Raw genomic sequence first — 18,557 nt, forward strand, 5'->3', positions numbered from 1 at the left:
TTTTCTGAAAATACACAATATCTGCAGTTTATTTTTCAGTTTGGTATGAAGGGGCAGGGGTTGTTCAAGCACGGGCTTTTTTCTTAGACATGCATCCCATGGTCGACTCAGGCCAGAGTCTCTAGTCCTTCACCAGCCGGTAGATGTGATGCTGGGCACCGTGGTCACTAGTTGACACCTCAAAAACATATGCTATGCACAGCAAGGTCTCCTGTGTGTCCCTGTTTGTCACAACCTAGACAGAAAAGGAGAAGAAGCTGAGATGGCAACTGCTGTTTCTCTGCTTACATATTCCAACACATTTAACATAGAGCAAAACGCCAGTAATAGGCAAAGAACAGAGAAGCACAGGAAGGATACACAGCTTGGCCACCACAACCCCCACTCTACGTGCTCACACACCCAAGCAAAGCACTTTCACAGCATCAGGACTACAATGGAGTGAAGAGACAGGGAGGTGAAGAGAGTCCACTGTGCAGAAAAGAAAGCTGTGACCAAGCAGTGACCACATAAGTGGCAGCAGGCCCACTAGGTCCTCTACTCCCCACCCCCTGGTGTTAAGAGATTTCAGCAAAGAGAAGGTGTTTCACAGAAAATCTCTTTTTGCTCTGTTTGTTGGGTATAGAGAGGCCACCTCCTGTAGCACATCCACTCCTGCTCACATATGTGTTGATACACCACAGCTATGAACAGTTCTTTCCCTCCATCTGCTCCTGCTTGTCAGAGGTAGGCCCAGACCATGAGGATGTCAGAGTATAACTCATTTTACACAAGACTGACAGATTTAACTCCATTACACCTCCCATCCCACTGTAGATGTCAGCAGAAGGATGGCTGCTACACTCATGCATTCTTATAGAAGCTCCTTTTTTTCCATTTTCCTTCCTATGGGCCCTCAGGAACCTTAGCTTCTCTGCAGTGTGACTCAGTGTCAGCAGCACGGTGATGGAACAGAGCTGTCCTAGTTTCAGAAGCATGCACTGCCTACACCACATGGCAGGGATAAGCAAAACGTTGCACCCAGAGCTCCTAGCTCAGCTTCCCTCTCTCTGTCAGTGCACAACTCTGCACACTGTTGTCATCTGAGTTTGTGCCATAGCTAAAGCTTCAAGCAGTTCTCTCCTGCTGGAGGAGATACATTTTTATCAGCAGTTAACACCAACTCAGCTGCAGAAGAAACACATACCAGCTGGAGGCTTCAACTGTACCAAAGCCCAACCATTCTTGTGAAAACAGAAAGAAAATAGCTGTTTTCAAACTTGCTTATTAATTTTAGCAGCCTGATTTCGGTCTGTTGGCAGTGGGGACTGAGCACTAGCAGCATGCTTTGCATTAAGCACGACCACTCTTCAGCTCCCCAGCGGGGAGTGGGGCGTGGAAAATGCTCAGCCTGCTGCGCAGGGAGCAGGACTGCAAGGCAATATATAGAAGGCTGTGCCAGCACCCACATGAGACACGCCTCTCTGTGACAAGAGGCAAGGCAAGGACATGAGAGTACTCAAAACATAAAGCCCCAGAGGAAGTATAACTATATGACATTTTTTTTCATAAAATTTACAGCAAGCGCTGGCCTGACTGAGGAATGAAACATGCATCAAGCAGTTACAGCGTTCCTCAGTATGGATTACAGCACACAGTCCTTCCATCTCTCTGTCCCTGCCCACTTCGTGCTATTGCTTATCTAAAAAAACCCTTAGCATTTATACTCATCTTTTCTTCCAGATGTTAAAGATCTTAGTACAAACATAGAAGCCTAAAGCCTCCTAAAGCCTTGGGAGGTATATTATTAATGTTGTGTGAGGTTAATAATGCGAGGACATTCTTAACATTGTTTTATAGCTGAAGTACCTGAGCCACAGAGCAATGAGTCGCCAAGTCCCACAAGATCCCCAGAGGATGGACTGAAGACCACTTGATTTCCATTCTTTCGTACAGCCTCTAACACCTCTTCTACTTATGCAACCTCAGGTTATCTGGGCAGAGATCTGTGACACGTCTTGTAGAGGTGAGCACAGAACTCAGTCCACTAGCAAAGTCTACCTTTTAAGCTGTCTTTGCCCTCTTCCCAAATTTAGGCTGCATCCAAGCCTGGAAAGGCTCCTGGTATAACACAGACACTGATGCAAATATACTAGGTGTAGCCTTGTAGTACTGCCCTGCCTAGAGGCTGCAGTGATTCATGAAGGTGTGACAGAGCTTCCCCCAATATGTCCTTTCCTTTACATGCCTCCGTATTCTTTCCAGGAAAGAGGAAAACGCGCTTTTTGTCCCACCTGGTCAGTGAAGAACTCTTCCCATGACACAGCCATGTAACAGTGCTCTTGGTTTGTTTTTACCTTGCAAAAAGGGCCAGGGCACAGAAAGTACCTCAACGTTCGTCCAGTAGCGGAATGAGCATTTCCTTCACTGACTTCTGCATCTTTATCTCGCTGCCTCATGAGTTCTCCCTTTCCCTTTTTTTTTTTTTTCTCTCTTACTCAGGTCTCTCAAGTTCTTCTGCTGCTTCTCTGCATGAGTTACTATCTCTAGAGCTCCATAAATGGTCTTGAGGTGCAATACACGTGAGAGATACTAAATTCAATTAGATGCTGAGCGGTAAAAGGAAATCTGCTTTGACTCACAACAGTGAACTCCTGCATGGGGCTTACATGTTTCCAAGCTCCAACGAAAACAGCTGAAAGTCCCACCTGTAAGATAGTAAAGTTCTCCAGCACACTGTTCATCATATACTTCTCAGGAAGGTGCTTGAGTTTATGAATGAAGTTTATCATGTATTCGCAGAGAGGGGAACGGTGAATGCGATAGGAATAGTGTCCATTTTCATAGCGTGCATACTCTGTCTGCAATGCAAAACACAAGAGGGACATACGGGGCTGATGTCATCACATCAGTAGTGTTCATCACATAAGGGGACTCAGAACAGAAAAATTATAATGGCATTTTCAAGTCATTTTACTAACAGTAATGAGCTGATTAATCACTCCCCTACAGTACTTCGCACCAGGGTCAGTCTCCTTGAGCCCTCTAATCTCTTTGATTTCTTTTTTCTTTGGAACAGTGCGTTCCAGTTTACGAGCAGCAAACTGCCAAGGAGCTATGAAAGGTAACTAACAGGAACAGATCAGTTGTCAGCTATACTGTGGTCTGCATCTCTCCTGGAAAAATATCAGGTGTGGATAAACTGAAAAAGTTCAAAACTACTGCTTCAGCAAGGCCAGGAAGCTCCTGGTAATGACGGTAATCGTATGGTCAGGATGCTTCACAGCTGGGAAGGACTAAAGCCTTCTGGCACCCATGAGAGAGAATGTAGTATCTCTGCTCACCCCTAGGAGAGGGTCTGGCCAGTGTTGCAGAGGGGCATTTTTGTTCACATTCACATCTCAGCTCCTGTACATTTCATCTTGCTTTGAACAAAAGCTGAGGCTGGATTCTATCATCTCACAGCAGACCCTTAAGTGCCTGTTGCCTCCTTTCACCCCAAGAGCTTGGTCTCCTGTCCCATGCACCATGACACCTTTCTTTGGCCTGTCTATCCCACCAAGCAAATAGATAACCAGATGTCAGCCTTGGCTGTCACAGGACTGGAGACGGGCCTCGGGGAAGGATGCAGCTTGAACTGACCGCTGACACGAGAACACCTGGTGTTCTGCACGCAGCCGCTCCGCTGGCATCTAAAGGCTCATTGAGAGTCGGAGCAGCTCTCTTAGCAGCTGAACGTGGCATCAGAAAGAATTTCCTCAGTGCCAGATATATGCATAATTATGCAGCTCCCCTGTTGTCAAGCTGTACATGTACAAACACTAAGATAAGCCTCATAAACTCGTAAGATTGTAGTCTAAATTCTTACAGTCTATCAATTAATAGCTATAGTCTATAAATGATCTGTTTAAAAACACTGATGAGAGTGAGGTGTTGCCCTTTTTTTTTTTTGCCTATGGTTTTGCCTGTTTTCACCTTTCTGGAGTACAAAAAAAAGGGTTTCCTAGCTTTTCTCTGCTCCCCAAAACACCCCAGAGAATCACCAGAGCTGAGCATCTCAGATATTATGTGAATTATGTCTTCAGAAACTGAGATTTAAGTTAAAAACAGCAAACACTACCAGACCTTCGATGAAGTCCTGCAACAAGGCCATGATGCTGGCTGGAGCAATCTTACACCTGCGTGTCTCAGAAATAATAATCTATGGCATTCATCTCCCTGACAACAAGCATGGGATATATTTTGCCTGGAGATACACACAGGATGCAAATACTCAAAGTGACAAAACAGCAGCCAGAAAGAACCTTGCACGCAGGAGTCTGCTCCCTACCTCCACTTTCTCCACCACCTGCTTTCCAAAGGAACACACTTTGGTGGAACAGGTAATGACCATGTTTTCTGGGCTCTCGTATTGGCTGGAAACGCCATAGAAAGATCTGGATTCATCTTCAATATTGGTGTTCAAATCAGCCTGTCAGAAAAAAAAAAACGCAAGAAAAATAGATGGTTATCAATAGATGGTTGTGGCGTTTTTTCACCATTACCTAAAGGGGTCTTGCATAGCCAAGACTGTAAGGTATTGGAGTGTCCAAAGCTCCTTAAGCAGATCAATGTGCATCAAGCACGCAGGGGAAATATGAAAAGCATGCACCAAGTTCCCGCTCCAAAAACTGGTGCTGGGGATTTGCATACCCATTGGGGAAATCTGGTGGAATATCCTCTTAACATTAAAAACATACGACACAGCCCCTTGCCTTTGCTGATATTTACCACACCTACACAGTGCCAGGACAGCGCAGAGGTACTCACAAAGCACGTGGAGAGCAGACAGGAGGGCACTGCAGAGACAGAGCAATGCAGCAGACAGGCTAGGCTGGGCTGCCTCACTAAGGAGGAAAAATAAGGGTATGGCAAGTGTAGTACAGCTTTTCCACCCTGGATATGCAGGTAAGGGGAAAGAGACAGAGCAGAGAGAAGGAACGTGTGAGTACACACACACGCGCGCGCAAAGCCTCACGTTGGGACCCAACTCCTACAACTCCTGTTTGTCTGAAGCTTCCACCAGAGGTCATTCAAACCACGCTCATGGAACGATGAGGGGCTTCCCGGCAGCTCTGAACACACAAAGCCTGTGTGGGAATGCCCAGCTCAGCTTCCTCCCTTTCAAAACTAAACGGGCAGAGCTTCTCGGTACTCCACAAGCCCAGGAGCTAGCTTACATCAGCAGAAAAGCAGTCAGTTCCCACAGGTTACTTCAGATTATTCTATTCTTCCTGCTGATCCCAGGAAAACAGGAAGCTGAAGAAAGTGTATTCCTGCTACAGTGGATACAGTGGGAACAGGACTGTGTTAGATGCCATCCTAGCATGGTTTTCTCAGCTCATGTCAGCAAAGGTTTTTTATTCGAGATCTAGAGCAGCGCTTAGGACAAGCAATGGTAGCCTTGGAACTGGACCACCTCAACAATGAATCCCGCTTTTCTTTGCCATACAAAATACCTGTCTCTGCCATGAGATAATACTCTTAGCTCATGTCTCTTAAGCAGCAACTTCACAAGAGGTTTAAGTCAATCTACAAAGTGCCAGTCCAGCCTTCTCACCATCCCTACCCACAAAAGCTTGCTGCTGCCTCTGTGCCACTATTAGCAGTTGTATGATGCCATGATTAGCCAGATGAGAGAGCTGATCCCAGCCAAAACAAATTTTGCTGTGGTTTCGGTGGGTTACCCTTCAGTCAGACAAGAGAGCTCACTTGGATCCCCACAAAGCTGCAGGGGCTGGAAGAGGTGAGAACACACACAAAAGCTGAGGGCACAAAGACTGCAATGCACTCAGGTTGGCTTAAGCCTCTTGGGAAACTGCTCCTCAGAGTTGTAGTTCAGTTAACACCGAGCCAGTCCTCAGACCGAGAGCGAGCAGTCTCACTGTCCCAGAGCAGTCTGTGCCTCCCCGTTCCTCCCTCACTGACACAAATGCTTCCGCAGCCGGATTGCAAGACTCGCTGGGGAATTGCTCAGCGAGTTCTCACCGGGATCAGCTACCTGACCGGACTCAGAAGTATCTTCAGACAACGAACGTGTGTTGGGAAGATAGGCAGCAACAGGGAGAGCAGAAGGCAGGACTGCTTCTTCTAGTGAATGTTGGGTTTGAGGAACTACAGTGGTACCGAGTAACCTGCCAGAAGCCACGCTTTGTTGTCATTCCTTTGAAGTTAAAAGCTTTGCCCCTAGACAGTCGGGCTGGGCCACCTCTGTACCACAACGCTCACCAGCAGCTCCCATCACACAGAGTTCTTGCCACAGAAGAAATCATCATTTTTCCAGTCGTGAGGCCACAAGCACTGCAGGAAGAGCAGCCATGTAACAATGTGCAGTATTTCCATTCAATCCAGTTCCCATGGCTGTTAACTTGCCACTTCAGGTGCGTGAAGGAGGAGGTGGTGAAGAAAAGAAAACAAAACATCTCCCATTTCAGAAAATCCAATTCCATTTTCCACTTGGCACAACACTGGGGCATCGCTACCACTGTGCCATTGTGCACACATGTTTGCACTGAGAGAAAAACTGCCATCTGCATTAGACAAATGAAGCCACAGAAGATTCAAGCAAACAAACCAATAAAATCCAATTACCATGATTTTTTTTTTAAAGTACAAACTCAGAAACAAGTGAAAGACAGATTTAGAATAGGTTTTTCATGAAGTTCAGTGGGCAATGCATCTCCTGGGGTGTCTCCTAGACTAGCAGTTGTAACATTCAGGTGATTCTAGTGGGAGAAAGATTCAGTCCAGGCAAGGTGACAGAACGCTCCAATGTTCGCATCAACACTGGCAGCATTAGGGACGGACGTACAGCTTTCACTCTGCTCGCTCTGCTCTCAATGGAGAGCATAACGGCACAGTATTCACATATGTGATCACAAATCACTCTCCAAAACGACTGTGTTGTTTCTCACGGTTTCTACAAAAATCCTTAGCAGTTGTACCATCTTCACCACAGATGATGGATGAAAGGAAGTCCATTTGTCAGAATGGTTTGCCTTCTTCCCTGTGACTCCCCCTTTTAAGCAGAGCCCCTCCCTCTGAAGCAGTGACAGATCTTCAACCCTTGTGAATACGCTTAGCCCTACACACATAATACACCCGTACCAGTTTACACCAGCTGTGCACTCATCCCTTTATGTTTTCCTAAATTTGTCATCTCCTGCATACTATATATTCAAGAGCATCTTCTGATTTATCAGGAGATAGTTGTACGAAGCTGGCAATCATTTTATTCTCATGATTGCTTCTCCTTAGAGGATAGCTTCACAAAACAATTTATCCAGCTGAATAGGTTCCTGACTTCTCTTAAATACTTATCCCTTTTTGCCCCCATAGTTTTCTGCCTCCTCACCAAGCTGAAAACAGATTTGGGCACACATGTTAAAATGTATCAGTAAAACAATATGGATTTAAAACTTTTTCAAAAATCATTTCACTTCATTCACATTTGCGTCACTGAGATACTGATAACTTTGGCACAAGACTTGGAAACAGCAGCTGGAGAAACACTGGAAGCTTTTGCACTGTCACGACCACCTGAACGACTGTAAGGCACTGTTACACTCCAATGGTCTGTCTACACTGAAGTAGCGTATGTGGGCAAACCCAGGCTCACTTTAACCTGGTAGCACAGGTATCAACAGGAACAAGGCACAGGCGTTTACAGACTTTATCATAATTCAGGTTGCCAAGTGAATTATTATGGTCATGCTGAAGTCCTTGCTATCAAATTTTCCCCTCCCTAGTTATGAAGCTACTTTGTTCACACTACAAACATACATGTATTAGAGAGTAGCAATGCTACTCTATTCTGGCTTAGGTTTTTACTGAGTTACTGTACTGCTCATTTACATGTCAATGCAACTAACTGTATTGTTTATTTGACCCATACTCCGTCTGTCTGAATAAAGATTAATTCCTTCCCTTCTCCAAAGAGGAACCAGACTAGGAGCCCTTCACAATATTGTTCAGCTATTTCCCTTGGGGGTGACAAACACAATGTATCGGCCCAATTCTGCTTTTCCAGAGAAGTTGTTCCACTGAGTCAAAAGAACAAAGGTCAAGGCGATAGAAGCTTGGTTGGACCACTGCTACATAAACATAGCGGAGGCCCTCAGTGCAGAACCAGAAAAACATTTTATGGGTCTCACTAAGTTCATTCCTCTAAACTCTTAATGGTAAATTAAAAAATAAGTGCAGTCAATATGAGGCAAAGCAGAAAGATGTTGGTTCCACTTCATGAGAAAAGCTCTACCAGTCCTAAGCAGCCATTCTAGGTGCCTCCACAATTTGGCAGGTCTACCATCAAACGACCAGACTGTATAATTTCACAGCTAGTTAACATCCAATTAATCAACATTAAACTATTTGGCAGTAGGCAAAACTATGTTAATAGTGTTTGAATTAAGCGGGTCACCGCCATTCACTACCATTACGTACAATCAGGTTCCTGGAAGCCCTGTCGCAGTGAGGCAATGGGGTCATGCTGGAACTCCCTGATGTTTACACCGCATGTTTTATCCTAAAGCACGCCCCATATTATGGACTAGGACTCTCAGACTGTCTTCGGGTGGTCAGTCAACAAGAGCTCTGCACCCACCACCTTCTGTCACCTCTGAAAATCTGAGCCCATAAACACACAGACATGGAATTTCAGCAGCTCCAGGGAATGACAGCAGCAGCGAGCTGAGGGCTCCAGCTCCCATTTGCAGGAGAATGGAGCTGCAGCACCTCAGACGGATACCGCTGGCCTTACGGTTACAGCTTATTTACTTACTTATAGCTGCTGTTTCCCACTCTCTCATGGAAGTTACTGCCTACCAGAGATTATTTAGCACACATGTATCTGCTCTTGAATTATTTGCAACCTGGTTTATTCATGTTAAGTGAAAATGGCAATGATGCACATGAATATGAGACCAAAGAACTGCTCAGGAGCAGAACTCCAATTTGTTGGCTTTCCCTGCTATGGAGATGATTGCCTCCTGAAGGGAGACAAGACAGGAAATTGAGGAAAACCACTATTATCTGCCATAGCCAAATTCACTTCTAAATGTCAAGTGGACACTGAGGTAAATCACTAATGGGTGCAGTTAAACTTCCCGGGATTGCACTGGGACAAAATTCCACTGCACCTCATGGGGTCTCTACCGGCCAAAAGAGCTACTGCTTTTAACTCAACATCTAAAAATGCTACAGCCTCCATGCTTAGATTCCTATAAGCACCTTGCAACACCTAGGCTGTCAGGACTAGAAACCACACTGCACCTTTCAGGAAGGGACTCTTACTTTCTCTTCACTTTCAGAGTTTCCTTCTCTAAAGAAAACCTTATGTCCAAGCACACCGAATCCTGGGGTGAGCGTCCAAGGTGAGCAGAAAAAAGTCTGCTTTACTCTGTCCAGTACATTCCATCTCTCAAAGATACAAGGGAATAATAGTGATTATCAAGGAAATTCATCTTCCCAGCACTTCATCAAATAGGAACGCTAATCTTCACGTTATAGTCTGGGAATGCATGGACTTGTTGAATACATAACTGGATGTGATCCAGACCTGGAGACTAGAACCTAGGTGCCTCAGCTCCTCACTTGCAAATGCTCTAGTGTGTCCAACAAGTGAGATAACTCTTGAATATGTTCCTTACCCCAGCCTAGGCAGTCAAAGGAGACATAGTCAGGATTTAGGGAAGTCCATAGCCAATGGGCTGAGACGCCTTGCCTCCCAGGCTCCTACTAGCCACTGCTAGCAACAGGGGCAGCAGCAGCTGGTTGGGGTGTCCAGTACTCAAATAGCTGTTCTCCATCTCTTCAAGGGCAAAGAAGAGAAGAAGATCAAATAGATGAGACATATTACAAGCTAAATCTGAGTCATGAGCCACCAACTGGACCATATTACTTTACCTAACAAAGTCAAGGTTCTGGCTTTCTGTGCAGGAAGTTCAGGATGCAAAAAGCTGTGCACACTTCAGCGTAACAGCCATAGCTTGCCTGGTGACTTCCAAACATACTGAAACCACAATCACTGAGGTATCTGTGATCTAGCACATCTCATAGATCTACATATGGCATGCAGAAGGGTTGACCTGCCTGTTTGGGGGGAAACATCCCAGATCTCCTCCTTTCCCGAGAAGTAAGCAGAATTTTAAAATACCTACAAGATTTCTAGATAGAAGAGAAGGGAATTGTTCAGGGAAGAGCACAGTAACCCTCAACAAGCTAGTATTATTTTTTTGTTGTTCATTTGTTTTTGTGGGTTTTTTTTAATTCATATTGGTGATCTGAGTCTCTTAGCAGCTGAAAACAGCTCTGATGAGCTCAAGTGTACCACTCAATTTCTGCAACCCCAAGAAAGAAAGAAACATTTTAGAGAAAAGTTGGCATTATGCACTGTCCTAGCCACATACTAAGTCAAGATTTTTGTCGATTTTTGGTGGGACTGAGTTTCACAACTGACTACCAAGCAAGGCCTCATTCCCAATAGGATGAGGCTATGAACCAAAATTTCTCTGAAACTCTTCACAGTGAGAACTGTAACCTTTGAGAATCAGTCTTCAGCTTATCTGAGGCTTTGAAAAGCAATGACTGGACAAGGGTCCAAATGCCATTACATGACACAAGAAACCATAGCTTGCTGGTATCATGTGCATAGGTCCCACATGGTCAATGGACAGGCATGTGCTGAACAATTCTTTAAGGACAGTCCAAAACTTGTGCAACTGCAGCTTCAGCCTCCAAGAAAGGGGAAAGGGGAGAGTTTCTGAGCTAGCCAAAGATACCAGAAGGCCTTGCCAACAGTATGGTTAGCTGCGACTAGGCTAGCCCCCCAGGACTGTTATTTTGACACCCAGCAGACAGATTCCCTCAGCAATTCAGTCTGTCAATCTGCTTTTTGCTGCCGACAATCTCTATACTGTTGAACACTGTGGGGAATAACTTCGGTGAAAGGAGTTCCACTGACAGAGTCCCCTGACATAAGGTAGCAACTTGGCAGGAGGTGGTGCTGGTGACGGCGGGTGAAATTAATGGGCGCTCAGATCCATTCTCAGAAAAAATGTGCAATGACCAGAAAAATCTCTGTTGCTAGCTGCTGTCTTGTTCGCTGCCTCAGAAGAAGTGCCTCGGACAGAACAGACATGGAGACCAAATTACCATCTCCTTGCTCTCCAGGCAGTTTCTGCCAGATCAGGACTGAAGACAAACAGTGGGCAGGGCAGGGTGCCAAGGGGAATTTGCACTGCTGCTGTTTTGACTGGCTTGCTTGGTACAGGACAGAAGCCAAATGCAGGACAGCACTCTCCAGCCCACCCCTTCGGCCCCTTCCACAAAATTCATTTACTGGAAAGAAAACACTCAGTGATTTGACTGGTCCAGCTTGCCTATCACCGAGAAGAAATTGCTACATATACTCATCATTCACAGGAAAGGTCTCCCAAGCAATTGCCCTGATCCACCCCTCTGCAGATGGCTGCTCTGGACAAAGTACTCCCTGTCCTGAATTCCTGGTTTGCCATTTTCCTTCTATCTCCCACTCAGAGTCTCACAACTTCTGAAAGCTTTAAGATGCAAGTGCACCGCTCTACTAATGTGCAAAGCCCTGAAAACGCCTCTTCCCCAAACTATTAATAACGATGCATATAGGAGGAGTTCATGGGGAGAACCAAGTAACAGGTGGTGGAGATAACATTACACTGGAAAAGAGCAGAGCTGCCGCTGCCCATGTGTTGGGAGGCTAATGTCTCACATTCATTGTCGTGTGCTAGAATGCACTTGGAGCACAGAGAAATGTCACACAGATGTCATACACAACCTGCCAACCCAGGTCCAAGAGTTAGTTCATTGTATCAAACTCCCAGTGCCAAAATCAAGGAAGAATTGCAAACACTGCTTATGTTTCAAACTAATCAACTTTTAACTCTTAGCTATTGTATAAATAATTTAAAGCGCCATTGAACAAGCACGAACATCTCTTTCTCAGTCACACTAGATCCTAATTGCTATCAGCGATGTCAAGGAACCCCAACCCTGCTGTTCAGAGTTAGGTTCCTGGTGCACAACAGATCATCTGGTATATTCAGTGCTTACTGTAGTAACAGCAGGTTCCTGCCTCAGGTTCTTCAAGCCTAAAACTACATAGATACAATAGAACTTCTTCAATGCCTTGATTTTTTAAGTCTTTGTCACCTGCAACCACCACTTCAATTCAGAACCTTTGAAAAATGAATCATATCTTCATGTCTCACAACATCCCATCAGGTAGTTAACTCTACGCACCAAGTTTAAGATTATTGGTAATTTGCTTTTGGATAACACTTTTATCCTGAAAAGACGCTATAAATTGAACAGTGTAGTAACTGCTTTATCCAACACATCTTCAGACATGAACAGTATATTTATATAGCTGTCCACAGCAATCAGGCAGCAAAATGAAAAAGCACCCTAGCATATACCGTTACACAGGTATAAAAACACACAGGGGTATAAAAATCTCAGCTGAAATGCAGTTTTCTTCTATTAAACTTTTTTTTTAAATCACATTGCCTTATCTGTGAAAAGTGTTTATTGGTGGGGGGCTGCACTACACACATCTATTGCAATACACCACACTCTGGCAGTCCCACGACACGTGTAGCACGGTGCACTACAGGCATGCTCACATGCTTTGTTTAAGTGTAAGGCTGCATTACCACAGCATTTCAGGCAGGCTGAATACAAAGTTTTGCAACAAAAAGATTTTGAGTTTTCCTCAAAAAAGTCCAAATTTTCTGGAGCAAAAGTTTTTTTTGAACTGCTTCAGTTATATTGCCTTATAGATCCTAGCTGGAGTCTTACTGCAGGATTAACATAAAACACAATGAAACACAGTGCAACTCCTAAGTGCCCCAATCCCTTCTCATCCAGAATGTGGCATGAGGAATGGTGTTTTCATCCCCTACCACTGTCTACACCGAGAAACAAAAATACAAGACCGAACGATTTACTCCTTAAAAGCCGTAGCACCTTCCATTCAATCAATTACTTGCCTTGTAAACTCAGCATATTTGTAAGTGACAGCCTGTAGTGTTTCCACCAATAAAACCTGATGTTAACTCCAGATGGGATTCAACAATGCAAGCTACCAAGAAAAGAATCAGAAAACCAAAATATTAAACCAAGCCCAGAAATATCACTCTCATTAGAAGTGTACAGATGCAGAGCCCCAGGGCATCATGACTTTGGAGTAAAGGTGTTTCAAATCCTATGTCACATCTCTTTATGCAATCCATATTTCACCGAGTCGCTACCCTCTGAACACCAGACACCTCACGTGGGCCCAGAAAGAGTCCAACTTAATGACATCCCACCACATACATTCTTCAAAAGCCTAGCTTAGGTTGGTCTGACATGATGCATAGGCCACATTTATCCTTCTGATATTAAAAAAACAAACACACACACAACCCCCAAATCCAACTCCACAGGCACAAAAGCGCACTAACAGTTTTGGTAAATAAAATCACTGTTGCGCTACACGACAATTTCATGATGATTTCTCTCCTCAAGTCAAGGAATTCAAAGCCTTTTATTCTCTCTACATAACGACTCACTCTAAGCTCTTCCTTTGGTTTTCTGAAACTTCTAAAGCACCTCAGAGTGATACCACACAGAAGCCAGCGCTCTTCACCTTGACATGAAGACTTTCCTTAGATCCCTACCCCGCAGCAGGAAGCAGCTTTCACAGCTCCTACTTTTCCAAGGACCATTTCTTAGAAGCTATCCCCTCTCACTCTTTTTCCTTTCGTCCGTCACATCAGACTTCTGTTTCCTTTTCCAGGCAGTTCTTAGTAGGGCAATCGCTGCTCAGACTTTGTCAAAGGATACCCCTCTCAGCAAGGTGCCGCTGTCTCTCCCAAGTATTTGTCTTCCACTCGGAACAGCGCTGGTCTTTTACTTTCTCTTTCGACCTTCCCAAGCAGGCTTCGTTGTACTCTGACAGAGGCGAGGCCCATGAGGGACACAGCTCAGCAGCACACAGTCTGCCAGCAGTAAAATTCTGCGTTTCCAAGAACCACCAATAACCGACGCTCTAAGCACCAGACACTGGGGCAGCAGACTCCCAGCCAACTTCTCCAGCTTCCTTCTGGAAAGGCTAGGCCTGGGAGAGCTGGGAAGCTGCATCTCAAGGCCCTTAAGTTAACTCTTCCTTCTCCTGAAAGCACCAGTTCAGAGGCTTTCGAATGCCAGTTTTTATGAAGACTATGGGATATGAAAGCTCATTTCTCATCATCTCACTCCTGACCTGGGGCTGAATTATAAGCGGTAAACTCAAGATGAAAGGCTCCAAATCCCATTACGCATTCCCTCAGCCATCTAGCGTGCAACTGCCCCAAGCTGCTATTATTTTTAATCTTGTAATACCTATGATAATATCGATCACCAGAACGATATTGTTTGTACCCTGAAGCGCAATGGCACAGTTTTTGCGAATTTCAGCTAACTCACAAAAATCCAAATTGAGTGAGTAGGCTTTTGCCAGGCTGATTTCTGCCAACTTACCAGAATTCATTTCAGTAACATATTATCAGCATAATCCAATTTCATCGTATGTCTCTCTTATCTTTTGCCTGTCCTTGTGCCTGCAGTAAATATGCATCTGTAAATTATTAGTACTTGGATAGCACAAAATGCAGCTAATGAGCTAGGAGAAGATGGAAAAATGTTGCCTCTGACTGGAAGTTACTGAACACTGAGAGATGTGAACACATTAGAGTATGCAGAGAATAATTTTCTCTGAATTCTTCTCTTATACATAAATGAAGTTTTAAAGGGCCCAAGTCACCATTAGCAAATAAAATCTCCAGACACTAGCCAAGAACAACTCTACAGATGATATTGTGCAAGATACATCTTACTCCAGGCCAGAATGAGGGCCTTGTGCGGTCAAGGCAAGATCTCCAGTGACAGTTGTGACTCTATTAAGTTGCCTGCACAGGGAAAACTTGTTGGGAGGTGGCAGTCTTCTAACGGCTAGTGAGGCCACCGCTTTTAAAGTGAAAACTTCATAGCAAATGGATACCCTACAAAGGGTCCTTCCCTTACCCAGAATTTGACAAGGAAGAAGGCATTAGCTGGCCCCCTTTCGAAGAGCTCCTTCAGGCCCCCTTTTTTCTCAGGGAACTTGTCATAAATCTGCCGGATATCCACTGCCTCGAGGTAGGGGTCATTGTAGCTGGGGCTCGACTGCCCAATGTGCACAAACAGGTGTTTGTTATACTGCAAGAAGAGGAAAAACATGGAATTAGGAAATTGTTCAGTACATACTGAACATTCATGATTCTTCACAGAAGACTACTGGAAGTCACTATAGATTTGATAGCACTTTCTAGAAGAGCAGAACTATTAGCAGAAATATCTCTGCTAATACCAGCTCATGCTGTTATATCTTTCCTATTAATACATCCATGCTTCTTGCTTCTTCTGAAACATTATCGTTGGTTTTTTTCCTGTATTCGCTCCTAAACCTCATGCTGCTGCTATATAGTGCGAAGTAACCTGAAATACAGGGTGTTACCTGTCACAGATCACCCAGTCAAACATTAATGCACTCCTGTCCTATGAAGAGCTGCTTGAAATCCCACAGCAAAGTACCACCCAAATACTATAATCTTTTCTGAACTTTCCTATTTCAGACAGAGGAAATGTAACTGGCCCGTCACCAATGTACATCTCAACATGTAGTATCACAAGGTTCAGTGAGACAGGCAAATCTTACTACTTCCATTTTATAGGTGGCACCATGGAAACACATTTCTGCAAGTTCATCCCAGTTGTCCACAAATTTAAGTTCCCAGAACAGCAGAGAAATACATGGCTTCACGTGATCTTTCTATCACCTGATTCCGGGTCTATCCTCCAAGCCTGAACGGGACAGCTGCAACAGCCCGGCAGGGGCTGTACCACTGTCTTATGGCCTCCGTGCCTTGAGCTCTGGTATGTTAACATCCACAACCCTGGAAAGGGAGGCCAGAAGCACATGGCACAGAGCTGGTTACATCACTATAGGCAATTCTGTCCTTTAAGAGAAGGATATCTTGTGTTTCCCAAAGATGGCTTTCTATTCTCAATAGAGCAATGAAGCAAGTATTTCCATATACATATAGTAATGTAACACACCCATGATGAACAGGAGCTACCTGAAGACCAAAAATTAATGAGGGGAGGAAGTCAGGTGCATATCTTACTGTGTCTTGGTCTTGTTGTTGTTCCAAGAATGCAGAGAATTCTAACATCCAAAGTTTGGAGCTAGCAACCCTTCGTCCTTGCCAAGCTGGTGCTGATGGGGAAGGCGAGAGGCCAGGAGGAGACTCAAACCCTAAGCACACAGGATTTATACAACAAAATTTAGAAAGAGAAAAGTTGGCAATAGCTTTCCAGTAGAGCACCTGTTGTCAAAGCTACTAATTACATTTTCTTACGACTTCAGTCATCATGCAAAAAATATCATTCACAAGGTCCTCACTCTACCTGTGCTCTAAATGGCTTCTCAGTTACCCTCTCCTAAGACAGCACTGTCAGGGTTGGTAATGATGTAAAAGACAATCCACCTGTTTTTGACACCAGAGAAAATATGTTCAGCAACTTTAAGAGGACCTAGACTGAGCCCTAAATGAGCAGTGAAATAAACTGCTTTAGTATTAGAACAATGCATTACCATTAACATGACCATTAACCTCTTAAAATGGGGAAACTGAGAAGGAAGAGGCATTTGTTGTTCCATTTAATGAGAAATTGGAAAGGCAATCATGTTATGATGGAAAACAGAGTTCTAGTAAATACAGCATGGTGGAAGAACAGTAGAGATATGTAAACTTTTATTTTCTGCTGAGCCACGAGGAAAAGAAACCCCAAAACAACCAACCTAAAACAGGAAGAAAAAAACTTACAATAAAACATCATTAAAAAGCTGCAGCCCTCTCAGTAAAAGGATGGGAACTGGTGACAAGGCGAAATTATATAAAAATTAATTTTGGGCTCACTGAAATATTTCAAAAGGTAAAAATATTTTTAAAAAAACAGTTTTTAAACTTTTCAAAGTGTTGGCTATTTTTGAAGTTGGCATGTAATTTCAAAGCAAGGAACTACATTTCCTTACCTACCTGGTAATGGCAGCGGAGGCTGTACAGCATAAGGTTGTTGAGAAAAAGGTTTCACGCTACAGAAATACACAAAGAGAGATGGTTAACACCCAACCAAACAAAATAAACTCTTGACCAACTCTTTGCGTAGATTAGCTCAAGTATTTCTCCTGAAGGAGAAAGTGGCCTAAGTGTCTTTGGGAAGTTATCTTTCTGTGTGGGCAAGCGAGAGTCATGGAGAAAGACTTAAAAAACAGCAAGGAGCCCGGACTGGACTGAGTAAAATTTCCCTGCAGGTGTTCAGCAGGGTCTTCCTGCAGACTTACAGAGCTCAGCTCTATTTTAACACCACTGTATGAAAAAATCAGGATCTGGAGACATCGTCTGACATCAGGGGTGGCAGAAACTTCAAGCTTCTAGAAGAACCTCTCACATTGATGCTTCCTTGTTCACTTTCAAGCTAAAGGCATAAAATCTACTTTTTATTTCTATGAGGATGGCATCCATTCTTTTACTAGCCATTTTTCCCCCACAAGGTACTTTAATAGTATCTGTTCCCTGATCTGCTCCACAAACATTAGCAATAGCACCACAAGTGAGCAGAAACACATGGCTTGAGTGAAGAACATACTCCCTTACAGCTGCTTGTCCTTAAGTTGGCTTAAATTGCTCCTGTTTTAGGTTATGCTCCCTAAAACAACCCCTATTAGGCTGCTTGAGTCATGGGACACATTAGAGGGGTGTAATCCATGTTGAAGGTACAACGTGAAAACACAGGGTTTTATCTGTTTAAGATTCTCTCATGACTCTCAGTTTGTCTTCAACCATGGGCCTTAAGTCTCAGATCCATGATCAGGGAATCTGCCTGAGAGCAAAGACTACATTATCTTAGCGTTTTATAAATCTTGTAACAGCTAATGGTGCTCCTCAGGCAGCACAGAGGAAGCAGCAGAAGCACCTGCTTTGGATGCTCACACGAAGGAATACTCACTCTTGGGAAGATCCAGCTTGACCTGGCAAAGCTCCTTGCCAAAACTGCAAGAGAACAATATACCGGCAAAAGTCACCACTCTTCGGACAGAGATGAAAAGCAAGGCTTGCTCCTTCCTCAGGAAAGAAACTGCAAGCTCACAGACTTTTAAAGATGTGACTGAGCTGTATGTCTTCATTCTGCCTTCCTGGTTTCAGCCTTGTGGAGATGCTGACTGGTCTTCGTTTTCTTTCTACACAGTACTACTAGTGACATTCAAGCAACAGACCCAATAGCAGTTTTTAATGTTAAATACTGTGTATGCACCTTGTGCCTCCATCTCCAAAGCTTTAATGATGCTCACTCTCTTGGAAGGATCATTTTCCCCAGAAGAGCTCCACAGGAGCACCTGGCAGAAAATATGCTCAGTAAAGGCTCACTGGGCCCAACTCAAA

At 44.2% G+C, this 18,557-nt stretch overlaps 1 protein-coding gene across 3 annotated transcripts in view; it reads right to left on the reverse strand.

The window, feature by feature from the left end:
• Positions 1 to 18,557, reverse strand: part of TEAD4 (TEA domain transcription factor 4) — a 62,150-nt gene continuing 43,593 nt past the window's right edge. For 2 of the 3 annotated variants that reach the window (XM_075440983.1, XM_075440966.1), the window contains exons 5-11: positions 18,124 to 18,167; positions 17,154 to 17,209; positions 16,239 to 16,369; positions 15,097 to 15,270; positions 4,310 to 4,450; positions 2,649 to 2,840; positions 1 to 235 (exon numbers count right to left, since the gene is read on the reverse strand). In XM_075440983.1, coding sequence (XP_075297098.1) covers positions 122 to 235; positions 2,649 to 2,840; positions 4,310 to 4,450; positions 15,097 to 15,270; positions 16,239 to 16,369; positions 17,154 to 17,209; positions 18,124 to 18,167 — 852 coding nt within the window. In that variant the 3' untranslated portion in view covers positions 1 to 121. The remainder of the gene's footprint in view (positions 236 to 2,648; positions 2,841 to 4,309; positions 4,451 to 15,096; positions 15,271 to 16,238; positions 16,370 to 17,153; positions 17,210 to 18,123; positions 18,168 to 18,557) is intronic. The other variant, XM_009937848.2, reaches the window with a different exon arrangement.

This window comes from Opisthocomus hoazin, chromosome 1, assembly GCF_030867145.1.
Source record: "Opisthocomus hoazin isolate bOpiHoa1 chromosome 1, bOpiHoa1.hap1, whole genome shotgun sequence".
Classification (NCBI taxonomy): domain Eukaryota; kingdom Metazoa; phylum Chordata; class Aves; order Opisthocomiformes; family Opisthocomidae; genus Opisthocomus; species Opisthocomus hoazin.